Below are 17662 nucleotides of genomic sequence, written 5' to 3' on the forward strand. Positions count from 1 at the left end.
CTCTGGGAAGTCTTTGCGGTGACATTGTTTTCTTGGTGGTTGCATTCCAAGGCGTGTTTTTTTTTTATCTACATTCTTCAATCAATGATTAGTTTTTATGATTTGATGATGGGGGAAAAAACGAGGATTTGCTCTGGAAGAACTTTTGATTTGAGACGTAGATCCTCAGTGTGCTTCTGTTTTCCTCTTCAGGTGCTGCACCCGGTGTGCCACGTGCGTAACCTGATGCTCTGGACGGCCGTCTACCTGCCCAGCTCCTCCCCCACGACGCCCAGCGACGACTCGTGCGCGCATTACCCTGCGCCCGGCTCCAGCCCGGAGGAAGCGACTCTCGGAAGGTCAGCCTGCCCCCCCCTGATCACCCGTCTACCCGGGCCCATTGCACCGTGAGATCCACCAGCAGACCACTCCAGGTTGAGGGTGGATCCGCCCCACCTCACCACCACCTAGAGAGAAGGAGGCCTAGTCCTCTGGTCGTCCGATGCTTCTCTATCGGCATCGGATCCCAAAGCAGCCGCTGACAGTCGCTAGGGCAGAACAGGTTGTCGCTTCGCTCCTAAACCTCAGAGTAAACCTAGGGGTCGCTTTGTACGTCGGTGCTGTTAACAACATTCACTTGTTTCTCAGATTAATAGTTTGTGTGACGTGTCGCAACACATTTTTGCCATGAGGGTTCAATTTCCGCTAGGTCTGTTATGATTGAACAATATTCTTGGCACTCTGTCACATGCCACATGCACGACGTATTAGATTCTGCAAAAGGCTCAAGAATCATTTGTTCTGAGTTCACTAAGACTCTGCTTAGCCTCCCCCTTACCCCCCAACTCCTCCATACCACTCTTATGCACGTATTGTATGTTGAACGTCCTGCCACTTAATGAACACACTTATTGTATGTTCAACGTCCTTGCACTAAATTAACACACTTACTGTATGTTCAACGTCCTGGCACGTAATGGACGCACTTATTGTGTGTTTTACGTCCTTAAAAGTAATACTTACAAAAGGTTGACCTAGCAATTGCTTGTGCTTGGCACTCGGTTCTATGAACATCAATACTGTACTGACAGCGATATAATGTTTCTCCTTCTTCTGACGGATGTACTTACTGTAAGTCGCTTTGGATAAAAACTAAATGCGCTAAATGTAAATGTATTAGCAGTCTCTCCCGTTTGGCCAAAAAGACTCTCCCTTCTCTCCTCGACGCAGACGCCCCAAGACCCGCTCCTTCGACAACCTGCCCAGCGCCTGCGAGCTCGGCAGCATGGCTGCCCCCAACCGTCGCTCCAGCGACCCCAGCCTCAACGAGAAGTGGCAGGACCACCGGCGCTCCCTGGAGCTCAGCTGCGTCACCGCGGGGCCCGGCGGCGGAGCGGGGGGCCCGGAGGACCCGGAGGACCGGGCCGACGGTCCGATGTACGCGGACACGGCCGAACCCGAGCCCCGGCCGGAGGAGCGGGGACCCAGGCCGCAGCGGCCGCAGTCGCCCGGCGTCCCGCCGGCGGGGCCCCCGGAGCGGCAGGAGGCGGAGCTGTCGGTGGCGCCGGGCGTGGCGGAGGGCCAGATGGAGAACATCCTGCGAGAGGCCACCAAGGAGGAGGTGGCGGCGGCGGTGGCGGCGGCCGTCCACAGAGAGAGGGGCGTGGCTCAGGTCGTCTCCAACGGAGACACAGACACGGGGAAAGGTATAGAAAGTGTAGAGAGCGACGAGAAGCGTGCGGAGGTTGATGGCGGAACGGAGAGTCAGAGTGAGCCGCTGTGCAACGGCCATCCTGAAGAGGACGTGGCGCCGGCGTCGGCAGCGGAGGGGGGTTTCCCAGGCGTCCCTCCCCTCCCTGCCAGCACGTCAGAGGAAACGGACCGGATGCAGCAGAGCCTGGAGGCTGACGTGGGTAGGATCTTAGAAGAGCTGGTCAAGCAGGTGATGGACGGTTGGACTGAGCCCCAGCCACAGGGGCAGTCGGCGTGGCCCCTTGAGCCAGAGGACGCTGCATCCCACAGAACTCACACCAACGGCTGCCTTGTTGGCACCTCGGTCGAGCCGGGGCTCAGCTGTCACTGTGGCGAGCCCCCAAAGCCCCTGGCGCCGGCCAATAAGACTGCGTCTCTCATGGAGAGCTCCACCGAGACTCTGACGGACGAGACTTGCGGTCCGCTGGAGCCAGCGGCGCCGTCGCCGCCCGGCCCCCAGACCAGCAGACCCCTGCCCCCGCCCGCCAGGACGAACGGCCTGGAGGCCAGGCAGCTGCCGGCGGTCGCCAGGACTCCCAGCGGGGCCCACAAGCGGCCCTCCCTCAGTGCCTTCCAGTCCACCAACGGCGAGGGGCTGTGCAACGGCGAGGAGCCCTGCAACGGGGCCCCCGCCTGGGCCAAGGCGGCCGCCGAGCGGGGCCCGCTGAGCCGGCAGGCCTCTCTGGCCAGCGGCGGCTCCCTGGGCCCGCAGCCCCGCGGCTTCTGCCCGCACCGCTGCACCCACATGCCCGCGGGCCGCCCGGCCGGCGGCCCCGAGCAGCAGTCCCGCCTGCACCTGGACGACGACGGGCTGACGCTGCACCCCGACGCCATCCAGCAGCGGCTGCGGCAGATGGAGGCGTGCCACCAGAAGGAGGTGGAGAGCCTGAAGAGGCAGATGCAGGAGCTGCGCACGCGGCTGGAGAACCAGCAGCAGCACGGGGGCTGCCCGCGGCTCAACGGAGACCAGGGAGACGAAGGGGTGAGGCCCGTCACCGTCACTGGGACCATCACTGCATGCCATGGTTCCCGCGGGTCCTTAAAAAGTCTTAAAAAGTCTTAATTTTTTTTGTGTAAAATTAAGGCCATAAATTGTCTTAAATTTACTGTAAATTTGCTCTAGGTATTAAATTTTGCAGAGGTTTTTTTAAGACTATGGGAAATTGTCGCGCACAACAAATCACCTAGTGCGTCTTTTAATTACGGCATTTTCAGGAGTTTTACGTTACGTTAACGTTGACATCAGTCATCGGGGGCCGGTTGCATCTGCAGCCTGCAGCTGCCTCTGTAGGCTAACTTGCTGGCGCTACTTTTAGCTAGTGACGGTTGACATCATTAGGCCAACTTGCGCTACTTTCAGGATGGGACAGTGCAAATTCAATGAGAAATGGTTTGAGGAAGATACGTTTCGGGGGTGGTTGGAGAAGGCAGGTGACTACGAGGCAAGGTGTTGTTTATCCCGAAAGGCATTCATACTAGGGACCATGGGAGCAAAAGCTCTTGAGTCCCACATGAGGTCGCAGAAATATATCCGATACTCCGTGGCAGCTAGCGGGACTACAGCGATGCCCGTATTATTTGAAAGAAGTGGACTGAAAAGTTCAGCATCCGTGGCTAGTACTTCACATCAGACGGCGTTAACCGGCTTTGCGTCGCCACCAGAAACCCAGAAGGCGGAGGTATTGTGGGTTCTCCACACGGTGAGCAGACATAATTCCTTCAAATCGAACGAGGACATTAGTAACGTCTTGGCTGCTATGTTCCCAGATTCTGAGTTTGCGAAGTCGAAAACAAAACGGCCTATCTAGCCAAATACGGGATCGCATCTTTCATAAAAAGAGAGCTGTCACGCAGCGTAAACGATAAACAGTACGTCCTCATGTTCGATGAGTGAACAAAACCACTAAAAGCAAACAGATGGATATCCATGTGAGGTACTGGCCCACGGACGACACCGACAGCCATGTCTTATCGCGGTACTAATGGATCACAGTTCATGCTGGATCATTTTAATGTAAGTATTCCAAACAGTAAATTAATTGAATTGTGTGACGGACTTTTTCCCAAAAATCATATTCGAAGTTTGTTTGTTTATTAATATTAATAGTCGAATATTTATTAATAATATTATGACCATTAAATTCCTTCAGTAAGACCTGGATTGGGCTTCGCGGGGTTTGTTTACCGGCGTTGCTATGGTTACCGGTCCTGCGTGTTCCGACGGTTTATTAGGTATCTAATAAATCGCTGTCTAATCAATACTTCATTCAATGCCTCTTCCGTGGTCATTACAATATTATGAGTAGACTGCGTCGGGTTCTCCGACGCTCTCCCTCTTGGCCTGCCCATAACAGGTTAGAATATTAAGGGCTGCCTAATATTTGTTTGAATTTTGATTTATTTTTTGATATTCGCATTATATTCGAATAAGGAAGTTCGGCTTCTGTGTGTGTGTGTGTGTGTGTGTGTGTGTGTGTGTGTGTGTGTGTGTGTGTGTGTGTGTGTGTGTGTGTGTGTGTGTGTTCACTGTCAGCCGTGTTTACATGGACACATCTGATCCGCATAGTTGTGGAAGAACAGCTCAATCGGAATAGAAAAGGATCATATAATACGCCTCAATCGGAATACAATTATCTGTTCGTAATATAATTCTATTCGGCTACAGAAGAGGTGGTGTAGTCTGCTATAATCGACATGCATACACTTATTCCGATTAGTTTGGGGTTTAACTTAGGAAAGCTGCAGTAGTTCGCATTTGGTCCACTCCGCACTCCAAACTTGACCGCTGTCAAGGACGGTGGATTTATTGCCCGATTCATGTCTTTGTTATCACTCCGTAGTAGTTACAGTAGTCCGGTAACATATCAACCCCAGCGTGTCCGGTTGCTAAGCGACGGTCATGGGTGATTATGGGTGACACGGGTGGGTTAATGTGTTCGCGTATCGTCGTGTCCGCGCGCTTCCGAGATAACTTTGCAAGAGTACTACTACTGCTAGTACTACGGCTACGGTTGATATGTATAAGTGACTCAATTATACACACCTTTTCTATCAAATAATTTTTCAGAAATTTTTTTGGGTCTTAATTTATGTATGTGTTGGTCTTAAAAAGTCTTAAATTTGACTTTAAAAATGGTGCAAGAACCATGGCATGCGTTTAAACAATGATCTCACGTGTGTTGGACCCTGATATGAAGGCGTGCCCTCTGAACATATTGCTATTTCTGCAGCCGTCTAGATTACACCATCCATCTAGATTACACCGATCCGACAGGCTGTTTGTTCCTGACCTTTTTATTCTCTTATCTTCCTTTTTCTTATCTTCGTTATTCACTTCAATAGCAATTGTACTGCATCAAGTAATCAGTGCACCATGGAGGGATCCATCAGGTAATTGATCTGTTAAAACAGGGCGAGCGGTGTGATCGTGTTATGACGGTGTGTGTGTGTGTGTGTGTGTGTGTGTGTGTGTGTGTGTGTGTGTGTGTGTGTGTGTGTGTGTGTGTGTGTGTGTGTGTGTGTGTGTGTGTGTGTGTGTGTGTGTGTGTGTGTGTGTGCCCCCTGCTCTGCAGACCTCCATTATGGACTCGGAGTACAACATGGATCCCAACTGCCTGTCGCGCTGCAGTACGGAGCTGCTGTCGGAGGCCAGCTGGGAGCAGGTGGACAAGACGGACGCGGAGGTACGGCGGTCACTCTGCCGCAGCGGGCCTGGGTGAAATGTTGAGAGTTTAGGGGCGGTTAGGGTGGGGACATGCAGGTCTGTCAGAGCAGAGGTTAGATAATGTACAGGTTCCTAAGGGTGGTGATGGAAATTTGAAGGAGCACATTTATAGCAATCTGAAAACCCATAGCTGGTGTTTAGATTGTCCTTAAAGAACCAGTGAGCCCACTGTTTCAGATGGAATCCGCACACTCAAACACAAGTTTTAGGAAAGAGGGGGGCGTGTTATCCCCATGGCTGGGACCCACGCTTTTTTAGTACTGTTGTTGTGTAGCTGCGTAATAATGAGCGATGTTGTATATGGAATCCGCCACTCCCAGTAGAGTACTATACTATAGATGTCCGTTAAGCTTAACCCTCACTCGGACCGCTGCTCAGACGTAGCTTCGCCCTCCACACACACCCTGGCGTTATATGTACTATACGTGTCTGGGAAGCCTTCCCCTCGGACGTGGGTATTAAATAAACGTGCTGCTCCACATGCTGTATTGGCCATCACTTTGTGAAGGATGCAGAGCATGCATCCTCAGGGTAAGGCACACCCCTAGGGGGGCATGAGGTGCTTGAGCCAGTCTGGGGTGAGACCAACCCTAGGGGGGCTCCAGGACATGAGGTGCTTGCTGCCTGTTGCAGGTGACCCGCTGGTACCCGGACCACCTCGCCGCCCAGTGCTACCGCTGTGAGAGCCGCTTCTGGCTGGCCAGCAGGAAGCATCACTGCAGGTAAAAACACGCACACACACACACACACACACACACACACACACACACACACACACACACACACACACACACACACACACACACACACACACACACACACACACACACACACACACACACACACACACACACAGCCGTTAATACACCCCCCCCCCCTCCCCAACTCATTCAGTTCTGTGAGTTTGTTCTACATGTTTTGTTTTTAAGGGGTAGGAACAAAGGTTACTCTGTGCTGTCTGTGGTCCGGCGCTCATATCATGTGAAATAATAATAAGGCCTGTGTCTCACGATCTCTAGCCCATACCCTCATCGCTTGCTGATGTCTGCTCTCTGTTCCTCTGATTTAACTGTTAACTTGGAGCAGTCCTGCTTGCACCCATCATCCCTGGGACGCGGCACTATTCAGGGTGGAAACATCGTTATCAGGAACATATTTTTTAAAGTGATCTGTCTCTCTTAATCTCCATTCTCATGCTCAGTGCTTTGCCAGCTTTCTGTTCCACCTGGTCTCCTAAGAAGACCTGCAGCACATTAAGAGAGGGAGCTCTAGTGTTTGTGTGCGTGTGCGTGCGCCGCCTTATTGGCCCATGTGACATTCTCCATTGTGTACCCTCTCCTCCACAGTGGAAGAGAGCCTGTCCAGGAGGTCTGGTGAGATCCCGTGCTCCCCCCCCCCCCCCCCCACCCCTGTACTCGTCATCCTCCCAGACAGAACCCTCCCCTCCTAGCACCTCACACACTCACACATGCACATATATATACACACACGCACGCACGCACACTGCATCCTCCCTGCCCTGTGGGTTCTGTTGAGGCGTAGAACCAGCGCACCGCCCACTCTGACTCATAGCGTGAGAGGCCTGCAGTACGGCACGGCTTTCCACCATTTAACCCTTGCACCGTGACAACGGGTTTGGACGGTGGCGCAAGGGGTCGCTACACTGCTAACCTCTCGCCTGTCCATCCACGACGTCACGTGCTTCCTTCTTTGCCCCCCCCACCCCCACCACCTCCCTTCCATCCAATCCGGTCCCCATAGCAACCCCAGTTCTGGCCTTATGCTGCCTCTCCCTCCCACCCACCATCCTCCCCCTGCAGCTCAACCGCTTGCTGCATGGTTCTGCATCAGAGGTCGGTGGCGTGCTCAGGGGTGAAGCCCCGCTCCTGGCCAGGACTCGTACTCTACCGGGGGGGGGGGACTCGACTAGACTTCTAGTGGGGGGGTTCTGATCAAAGACAAAGCTGTCCTCATTGTCCAGTCGCTCATCTTCTCATGCATCATGTTTTTTGTTCATGTTTTTTTTGGGTTGTTTTTTTTGTTGTTGTTGTTGTTGTTGTTGATGCACATCTGCGTGTGAGAGCATTGAGGCTAACGCCTGCATGTATACAAAGAAAGATAAGAGCAGCTCTTCGTCTCTCACCTGTAACGTATAATACCATAATGAGTGACCAGTGTGGGCAATGGGGGTTAACGATCTTGCCCCCCCCCCCCCCCCCCCCCCTCACAGGAACTGCGGTAACGTGTTCTGCGCCAGCTGCTGCGATCAGAAGATCCCCGTGCCAAGCCAGCAGCTGTTCGAGCCCAGCCGCGTGTGCAAGTCCTGCTATGGCAACCTGACGCCCTGCCCCGGCATGGGCCCCCGCCTGGCCCCGAGTCTGGGGCCCCTGGACGCGGAGCAGGACCAGGGCATCACAGTCAGCTCCGACTAAAGCCCAACACCCCCGGGACTTACAGGGTGGGGGGGTGGCGGGGGGGTGGCGGGGGGGGCTGTGGGCCGGACGAAACACTAGGCTCTATCCCTTTACCCCCCAGCCGGCGGTGCCGCTATACTGCTGCGAGAGAGCACAGGAGCTACACAGAGTATCCCATGGAAGTGTGTGTGTGTGTGTCTGTGTGTACTACGGATTGAAGTGTATTTACAAGAGAGGAACGTGTACAGTAGAAGCTTGATGAACTTTGATGGGCAGCCGTCTCCTTGAGTGAGTGTGTTTGCCATGCGTGTGTGTGTGTGTGTATGTGTGTTAGCAGCATAGCAGGCTGAGAGTGAGAGAGCGATGGGAAAATGCAAACAACTGAACATGCATATTGCTGAGCAGGCCGGCGGTCTGTCGGACAGCACCTTAAGGCCCAGGAGTGCCTGCTCCCCCAGACGGGCTGCACTTTGACATTGAGCCCGCCAGAAGATCATGGAAACCCCTGCAATAAATGTTACTTTGTTCTTACCCTTTCCCCCCTCTCCCATCAGCCCCCCTCCGCCTCCCAGTAGCAGGTTCTCTGTCCAAACCAGTGACCCCTTTCTGTCCAACAACTGCAGAGTATTTCACCCTCTTTTGCGCTTTATCACCTCACGACACATGAGGTCATAAGATGTTGAATCCTGCCGTCATGACACAAGCATCTCTCTGGAAAGACCGGAACAGGATGTCAGGCATTCGTCCCCAACGGAGCTCCATTGAACAAGTGCTCCGAGCTGAACCCACCACCAGTCCCCCCTCCATCCCCAAGGGCTTCTTCCTCCTCCTCCTCCTCCTCCTCCTCCTCCTCCTCCTCCCAGAGTGGTGTATGATGAGGGGGGACCCGTCCTCTTGGTGACCTTCATCAGAGAGCAGTGTTGTTGACCATTGACAATGTGGCCATTGTTCTCCTGCCACGCTCAAGAGGACTGCACCACAGCCCCCCTCCCCTGGCCTCTCCTGTCTGCAACCACTTCAGCACCCCCCCGCCCTCGCTGGCGTCTCTCCCCAGCAGGTCCTGGGTGCTGGACAGCCTTGTGAAGACACCTGTTCCAGAGGACAGCCAGTCTTCAGCCGACACCACAAGCAAGGTCATGTTGGGGCCCTGGCCTGCCACAGGCTGGACACCATGGGAGGATATTGACGGAGATACACACACATATATTTTTTTTTTATTATTATTTACTTAAGAGTATGTTGGAATTGATATTTGGGGTGGGGTAGGTGATGGCAAACATTGAAAAGATGAAAGTGAAGGTGCTTAGGGGGGTTAAACGACACGGCTGGCCCCCATGACCTTGGTTGCGCTGCCCTGTCGTCTGCGTTGTCATTTCCGTCTTGGGGTTTCCCTGTGCGGAGAAGACCTTCCACACTCCTGCAGGACCACCGGCTAGCCTGCACCCTGCCTGCCTGCCAGCCCACTGCCCACCTCCTCACACACACACACACACACTTTGGTTTTGTAAAGCAAATGAATGAATTAAATAATATATTCAGAGACGTATATAGCATTTAAGAAAAAGGCTAAACAAATGTATAGAATCCTTTTGAATCGTGGCTCACTAAAATTAGTCACCAAAAAAGTTTCTTGTTTTCCTTGATTTTCTTTTTTTTTCTGGTCTAATTTTCCTCTGTTCATTACAACCAAATCTATATTGTCAAGCTGTAGAATTTTTCTCCTTTTTAAATAGTTCACACTTGACACGTGTGCTGCGTTAAGTGCTATTAGTTTTTCCTTGGAAATGCAACGATTTCTCTTTTCATTAATTATTGTTTTATTTTTAGCATGAAGGGCCATGGTGCTGCAGGTCCTTCAACCTTTATTTTTGTTTGGAGAGGGCCGAGGCCAACAGATGGAATAATCGCATCTGTATTCCATCTAGAACTGACCATCAGGCACAGTTTGGTATGGTCATCTGAATTCGGCCATAGTGCAGGCACAACACATGTAGACTGAATATTTATGGAGAGTATATGAGAGATATACAGTCATGAGTGAGTCCAATACCAGACCCTTCTCAGCTCAAGGACAGTCTGCGAAAATTCTAACAATCCAAACCTACCTGTGGAAGTGACACACACACACACACACACACACAGGCGTAGCTCATGATATGCTTTGAAATGCTGGTGAGAAAATAAACACCCCAAAAGTGGTATGCAGCAAGTAAAGCCAGCAGCCTGCACCTTAAACAACCAAACCTTCCTTCCCCTCGGCCGTAGTCTTACGCAGGGCTCCATTAGGACATCCACATACAAACACTACCTCTATTTTGTACACACAAGTATAGCCTCCTTCACATGACAAAAAGTCCAAACATCGATTCACATTTAGTAGTTCTTTGGCGACAATTTGCCGTGTTGAGAACAGCCTTGATGGTCCTTTTCCGTATCTTTGGGTTGGACAAGCTCGGCCGAATCATTAATCATCTCTTGCGCTGTGTGGTTGTGCGTGTGTGTGTGTGTGCGTTGCTGCTAAGGGTAAGACGATCACTCCAGTTATAACCCTGTCAGGGTTACTGGAGCCTTGTCAGAAAGGCTCAATGTTTACTTGGTTTCCCTCTTCCCTTTTCCCTCTTCCCTCCTGTTCTGCAGGCTGTGAATGGACATCTCACATCTCTATTTGTGACGTTTATCAAAACACATGTGAAAGAATTGTACAAATACAATCCGAACGTCGATTTAGAGTCCTGCAATCATGATGGAGGGTGTCCATGTTTGGTCACCCTTCAAAACAATCAAGTGTTATGCTGGGAGGGAGACCAGATCATGCAGGTGTCGTCGACGTCGTCCCCCTCACTGCTCACAAATGTTGTAAAGGCTTTGGCAGCTTCAAACCTAATCATGTCAGTCCCCCACCTCACCATCGCACGAATACACACACCATTACACATGCATGGTGGGGGGTCCCTGCACACTTTGGAAACACACCAGGAATGGGAAATCTGAAAACCTTCATTCAGTTCGCCCCCTTGACAACGTCTTGAGTGGATGTACGAGAAAGAACTCTTCTGAGTAGAGGCAAAAACAGTGTCACCACAAGGCCATTCCGTACCCCTATTTGTTGCAATAAGGGGGTTCTAAATTGGAAAAAGGTATCTGCGGATCTGGTTGTTGGTCTTGGACACAGACATTTCATTGGGTGCTTTGTGAACAAGCAGTTAACCCGAGAATAAAGTGACTTTGAAGCGAGTTTGCGTGAATATTTGAGTTGACCGTCTCTTATTAGAGACCAGTGCCAAGCAGTGTTGCCAGATTGGGCCCGATTTTCCGACCAATCTGGCAAGCAGTTTTATTAGTTTCTCCCAAAGGGATGATGATTTCCTATACTTTCTCTGTTTTCCCCTTTTTTGTTGACGATAAGCACTTTCAGTCTTTCCCCTGCCCTGTCTAGAGTTTTGAAGCTGTACATAGCGTTTTCCTGCAACAATTGCTACTTGTTATGTCTGAATCTTTTGATTTTTGTTGAATTACTTGGAGCATAACATTGTTGTAGTTTGAAGAACAACAATAAAATAGACATTACCCGGGTTGTTTTGCCAAGCCTTCACACAAAAACAACCACATACTCTGCATCCCATGATGTACACAGGGCCACTGTTATCGCTAGACCAAGTCATGTTTAATTTTCTGCACCTTTTTACATGTTTTTTAAAATCGAGACAAAAAATGTTTAGTTATCGTCTCACATCAATGAATACAGAATCAAATGTAAATTCAATCGGCCACATGACAAGAAAAGCACAACCAAGAGAAGAGGCTGCCGCTCCAGAAAGCTCATGCTCCTTGACGCGACACACGGGGGACTCACCTGCTGGCCCCCAGAGCGGTGTTGCAAGATTGGGCTGGACAACTGGCCCAATCTGGCAACACTCCATCAGAGGAAGCGATACACCTAAGTGACGGCCGTGTGCCCTGCGGTTTTTACAACTATTGCATCATAGTTTACTGCACAGGAGTAAAGAAACGAACAAAAAAACTTATTGTAAACTAACCGAGCGCAAAGACGTCTGTACAACAACCAGCGTCAGGCACGGAGAAAGAGGGTCGGTGACGGAGTTGCTTTGTGACTGAGCCCGCTTAGGAAGTCTTGGTTCACGACCAAGCCTGGTGCCGTTTGCTTCATATTGAATGTAACCATAGGGTCACCACAACAAACAAAAGGAAGCTTTGTAGCAACAATCGTCATTGAATTAGGCCCTATGTTGGTTAATTAAGCGTCCAATTAAGGTCCGTCACAACCAGAGTTCCCACGCCCGTGAGTCGTTGAATCCTATTTCAATTCCACCTTGTGTGCGAAGTGCTGTCCTGTTCAACCGTTCAAAGCATTCACTACAGGTGCGTTTACCTGAACAGAGAAAGCCGATTCATTTTCTTCAGATTATAATTGAAAGTTGATGATAGATTTTTCTCCCAGTGACACAATTAATCTCCCTGCAACATTGTTAGAAATGCATTTCTTTAAAAAAAAATAGACACGGCTTCACCAGCCTTCTCTTCCCTTTGGTATATAAAAACGTAAACAACTATTTACAGTTTGTGTGTGTGTGTGTGTGTGTGTGTGTGTGTGTGTGTGTGTGTGTGTGTGTGTGTGTGTGTGTGTGTGTGTGTGTGTGTGTGTGTGTGTGTGTGTGCGCGCGTGCGTGTCCGTTTTGATCTGCTGCCCCGAAATCCTGCATTGAACACACGTATCCTATACACACGCATCCGATGGCTGTTATAACCAAGTACAGATCTTCCATTGCAAGTGTCTTGTGTGGTGGAACGAGGAGCTGGGATGGGCGCTATGTACAGCCGGCGGGTCCCACGCTCCGTGGTGTGTGGACGCAGAGGGAGTTAAGATGCTGTTCTCCTCAGCATCCAATCAGAAGCGACAAACAGGGAGACGGGGTCACACAGATGACTGATCCCACACCTGCAAGAGAGACGGGACAGCCACACAGATTCACAATCGATTTGTGTCCCCAACAGTTGCTATGCAAGTAGATACACATTCATTCATAATGGTAGGCCCTTATAAATAATAATGTTTACTATGTAACAGCTTTAAGCTAGCTTCCAATTGGGGGAATAATTAGCCAATACTATGGCTGTTAGGCGAGGCCAATGATCAGTGAACTATAGAAAGACATTCCATGGCCCTACCACTAAACCAATCAGGAGCGGCAATAACAATAATACACAATCTGTGTAGAATCGGTGCAATTTAGTTTTAGTATTCGGTTTGTAAATAGGAACTTCTGAACAGCAAATATAAAATGCGACCTTAATACAAAGTATTCTGTAGTTGCCCTGATCCCCTTATGGGACGTCCCGGGTCCAGCGGTGGCAGCTACCTTGTTGACGGGCGTGAGCTGGGTGCGGACGGAGCTGGAGTGCAGCCGGCCGCTCTCCCCGAAACGGCTGGGGGAGCGCTCCCTGCGGCCGTCGTGCACCCGGCCCGGGGACTTCTCCCGCTCCAGGGGCCGCGCCGGGGACTTGTCCCGCCGGAACTCGGTCCGGCCCTCCCGGTAGCGGTGCGGCGTGCTGGGCTCGCGGTGGAGGCCCTCGTGGCTTCCGGGGCCCGACGCCAGGCGCTTGGTGATGTGCTCTGTGTAGGTGGGGGGGCCGCGCTTGCTGGGACTGCTGTTGGAGTCGGGGAGAGGAACACACACCCAGTGGGCAAAGGTCCGCAGGTCTGATCCTCCGGAGTGATGTGATTATCGGTTGTGTGCGTATTATTTGGTGATGTCAATCTGCGACAGGATATCTTTGATTCGACCTTCTGATCAATCTGAACATTGGAGGCTTCTTGAATATGTTCAATGTTTAGGAGCGTCAGGAAAATTCTTAGATTTCTCTCTCACTATCTATAAAAGGTTAAGCCAAAAAGTGGGAAACATTTGAGCGGAAACAGATGCACCGTTTGCTCACACATTCCGTGTTACGTCTCTGTCTCAACTTCACTTATGACGAAGGCTATTTATGGAAACAAATTGATTGTAGTTGACTAATTTGTCTTATTATGATTCCACCTGCATTCAAATTCAATGACATGGAACATATTTATATACTTTCCAATTTGCACATTTGACATGTACATTCTATTTCATGTTCTGTGATTTGTGTGTTTGACTCTGTTTACATATTTCATGAACACGTTTTTTTAATGTCTTTCAGGGTGCCCTTGTCTGGATCCTCCAGCAGATGGCGCAGGTCAACTTTGTAAATACACTGGTTGGTGCCGATTTGTATATGGAGATGAAGTTTGTGATATATTCTGCTATTACATTTATAAATGCGCATACTTTTAGACCACGAACAAGGATTCAGGCGGGGTAAAAGCTTCCTTTGTCCGTTTTTTTTATCAACCGGACACAGTTGACTGGAAATGCCGCTCTTCCTCTGTCAAATATTTGCCAAAGTAAAGCCTCAGCAAAAAGAGGTTGGAGGAAATGTTAGGGGGGGGTGAGTGTTAGTGAGGTATGAGGAAGGTAGGAAGAGAGGAGAACTAAGAATAGTCTGTTGAGGAGAATGAGGGTTAGGGAGAGTGAGGGGAGAGTAAGAGTTAGGGAGAGTGAGAGTTAGGGAGAGTGAGAGTTAGGGAGAGTGAGAGTTAGGGAGAGTGAGAGTTAGGGAGAGTGAGAGTTAGGGAGAGTGAGAGTTAGGGAGAGTGAGAGTTAGGGAGAGTGAGAGTTAGGGAGAGTGAGAGTTAGGGAGAGTGAGAGTTAGGGAGAGTGAGAGTTAGGGAGAGTAAGAGTTAGGGAGAGTGAGAGTTAGGGAGAGTGAGAGTTAGGGAGAGTGAGAGTTAGGCTGAGGGTTTAGGAGAGTGAGAGTTAGGGAGAGTGAGAGTTAGGGAGAGTGAGAGTTAGGGAGAGTGAGAGTTAGGGAGAGTGAGAGTTAGGGAGAGTGAGAGTTAGGGAGAGTGAGAGTTAGGGAGAGTGAGAGTTAGGGAGAGTGAGAGTTAGGGCGAGTGAGAGTTAGGGAGAGTGAGAGTTAGGGAGAGTGAGAGTTAGGGAGAGTAAGAGTTAGGGAGAGTGAGAGTTAGGGAGAGTGAGAGTTAGGGAGAGTGAGAGTTAGGGAGAGTGAGAGTTAGGCTGAGGGTTTAGGAGAGTGAGAGTTAGGGAGAGTAAGAGTTAGGGAGAGTGAGAGTTAGGGAGAGGGAGAGTTAGGGAGAGTGAGAGTTAGGCTGAGGGTTTAGGAGAGTGAGAGTTAGGGAGAGTGAGAGTTAGGGAGAGTGAGAGTTAGGGAGAGTGAGAGTTAGGGAGAGTGAGAGTTAGGGAGAGTGAGAGTTAGGGAGAGTGAGAGTTAGGGAGAGTGAGAGTTAGGGAGAGTGAGAGTTAGGGAGAGTGAGAGTTAGGGAGAGTAAGAGTTAGGGAGAGTGAGAGTTAGGGAGAGTGAGAGTTAGGGAGAGTGAGAGTTAGGCTGAGGGTTTAGGAGAGTGAGAGTTAGGGAGAGTGAGAGTTAGGGAGAGTGAGAGTTAGGGAGAGTGAGAGTTAGGGAGAGTGAGAGTTAGGGAGAGTGAGAGTTAGGGAGAGTGAGAGTTAGGGAGAGTGAGAGTTAGGGAGAGTAAGAGTTAGGGAGAGTGAGAGTTAGGGAGAGTGAGAGTTAGGGAGAGTGAGAGTTAGGCTGAGGGTTTAGGAGAGTGAGAGTTAGGGAGAGTGAGAGTTAGGGAGAGTGAGAGTTAGGGCGAGTGAGAGTTAGGGAGAGTGAGAGTTAGGCTGAGGGTTTAGGAGAGTGAGAGTTAGGGAGAGTGAGAGTTAGGCTGAGGGTTTAGGAGAGTGAGAGTTAGGGAGAGTGAGAGTTAGGGAGAGTGAGAGTTAGGGAGAGTGAGAGTTAGGGAGAGTGAGAGTTAGGGAGAGTGAGAGTTAGGCTGAGGGTTTAGGAGAGTGAGAGTTAGGGAGAGTGAGAGTTAGGGCGAGGGTTAGGGAGGGTGAGGTTTGAGGGGGGTGAGGGTAAGGGGGATCAGAAGCTTTTTGAGCAGAGAGAAGGGTAAAGGAGAGTGACCATCAGGGAGAGGGTTAGGGTAGAGTAGTAGTGACTGCATGACCAGCAGGTTTTACCACCAGCCAAAATGGGAAAATAAGTAAATTCTCGGGAAAATAAGTAAATTCTCTCCATTGGAATTTGTTAGGGGAGAGTGAAGCGATGGTGGAGAAGAATGGACCGGTTTGTTTCAGGAGGATTCACAGTGTGTGTGTGTGTGTGTGTGTGCGTGTGTAGCGAGAGCTGACCCGCGGCTGGACGTGCTCCTCTGTTCCCCGGACTCCCGGATCAGGCTGCCCTTGCAGCAGATGACCCTCAGCTTGTTCTGGTAGGTGGAGGCCAGGTAGATGGCCCCAGAGGAGATGGCTGGGCCCAGGTAGCGGGGGTTGGGGATGTCCAGGTGGGCCAGCACCAGCGGCCTGCAGACACGCCCGTCGGGCAGAGAGACGGGGTCAGCACACGCGGCTGATATTCATGCTGTCATATCACAGTGTGGGATCGTATTGCTGTGTAATTGGTTAAGTCTGTGTTTAGACTGCTGTGACGTCAGTGTAACAGGGTGTATTTATACACACTTACCCCAGGGAGGCGTGGACCTGGACCTCTATCACGTCCAGGGAGTTGGGTAGGGCTCTCTGTAGGCTGGAAGAGGAGAGGTGAGGAGGAGGTTACACCACAGGACGTGTGTGTGTGTGTGTGTGTGTGTGTGTGTGTGTGTGTGTGTGTGTGTGTGTGTGTGTGTGTGTGTGTGTGTGTGTGTGTGTGTGTGTGTGTGTGTGTGTGTGTGTGTGTGCGGAGACCCACACGCACTGTAAACCGGACATCCTCTGGATTATTCCCAGCGGGCGGTGTGTGTGAACACAAATGTCAAAATCAGCATCTCCAGAATTAACCTGGCCAGGCCCCTAGACGTAAAGTCTGGAGAATCAGATAGCCGGAGAATTCAGCCCGAGCAAGTGGGCGTGTTGCTGATGTGTGGATGACGTTTCTATCATGTGACCGTGAAACCGGCACAGAGTGGAGCTGCTTCGTACGTTTCTCTTCTCGCCTGTGTTTTGCGTTCTGCTTCCCACACTCACTCTCTTACGGAGTTCGACGCCAAACCTGCGATTTTCATGTGACGTAAAACAAAACACTGCGACCAACTGCATACTTTCTGCATCCCGTCCTCCGCCTGCACACTCAACCCGGGCGCCACCCCTCGCGTAAATTATCCGGAGAATCTCCAGTATGTGTGAACACGTCTGACGCGGCTCATCTCTGGCTGTGGGTGGCATGTGTGTGAAAGGCCTGTACGCGTGCGTGCGTGCGTGCGTGCGTGCGTGCGTGCGTGCGTGCGTGCGTGCGTGCGTGCGTGCGTGCGTGCGTGCGTGCGTGCGTGCGTGCGTGCGTGCGTGCGTGCGTGCGTGCGTGCGTGCGTGCGTGCGTGCGTGCGTGCGTGCGTGCGTGCGTGCGTGCGTGCGTGCGTGCGTGCGTGCGTGCGTGCGTGCGTGCGTGCGTGCGTGCGTGCGTGCGTGCGTGCGTGCGTGCGTGCGTGCGTGCGTGCGTGCGTGCGTGCGTGCGTGCGTGCGTGCGTGCGTGCGTGCGTGCGTGCGTGCGTGCGTGCGTGCGTGCGTGCGTGCGTGCGTGCGTGCGTGCGTGCGTGCGTGCGTGCGTGCGTGCGTGCGTGCGTGCGTGCGTGCGTGCGTGCGTGCGTGCGTGCGTGCGTGCGTGCGTGCGTGCGTGCGTGCGTGCGTGCGTGCGTGCGTGCGTGCGTGCGTGCGTGCGTGCGTGCGTGCGTGCGTGC

General features: G+C 51.5%; 2 protein-coding genes and 1 long non-coding RNA gene across 6 annotated transcripts in view; 2 read left to right on the forward strand and 1 right to left on the reverse strand.

The window, feature by feature from the left end:
* The window catches only part of LOC132460072 (uncharacterized), a 63185-nt gene extending 51744 nt beyond the window's left edge, over nucleotides 1–11441 (forward strand). Inside the window, exon 2 of the long non-coding RNA XR_009526335.1 lies at nucleotides 8204–11441. This is a non-coding gene — a long non-coding RNA (uncharacterized LOC132460072). The remainder of the gene's footprint in view (nucleotides 1–8203) is intronic.
* The window catches only part of mtmr3 (myotubularin related protein 3), a 35895-nt gene extending 24454 nt beyond the window's left edge, over nucleotides 1–11441 (forward strand). For 2 of the 4 annotated variants that reach the window (XM_060055085.1, XM_060055086.1), the window contains 6 exons: nucleotides 193–338; nucleotides 1210–2713; nucleotides 5304–5414; nucleotides 6089–6177; nucleotides 6802–6828; nucleotides 7686–11441. In XM_060055085.1, coding sequence (XP_059911068.1) covers nucleotides 193–338; nucleotides 1210–2713; nucleotides 5304–5414; nucleotides 6089–6177; nucleotides 6802–6828; nucleotides 7686–7887 — 2079 coding nt within the window. In that variant the 3' untranslated portion in view covers nucleotides 7888–11441. The remainder of the gene's footprint in view (nucleotides 1–192; nucleotides 339–1209; nucleotides 2714–5303; nucleotides 5415–6088; nucleotides 6178–6801; nucleotides 6829–7685) is intronic. The other 2 variants (XM_060055087.1, XM_060055088.1) reach the window with 1 other exon arrangement.
* LOC132460068 (citron Rho-interacting kinase) overlaps nucleotides 9751–17662 on the reverse strand; it is a 66726-nt gene continuing 58814 nt past the window's right edge. The window contains 5 exon segments of the mRNA XM_060055081.1: nucleotides 9751–12826; nucleotides 13248–13536; nucleotides 16125–16295; nucleotides 16456–16501; nucleotides 16504–16518. Coding sequence (XP_059911064.1) covers nucleotides 12803–12826; nucleotides 13248–13536; nucleotides 16125–16295; nucleotides 16456–16501; nucleotides 16504–16518 — 545 coding nt within the window. The 3' untranslated portion in view covers nucleotides 9751–12802.

Source organism: Gadus macrocephalus, chromosome 6, assembly GCF_031168955.1.
Source record: "Gadus macrocephalus chromosome 6, ASM3116895v1".
NCBI lineage: Eukaryota > Metazoa > Chordata > Actinopteri > Gadiformes > Gadidae > Gadus > Gadus macrocephalus.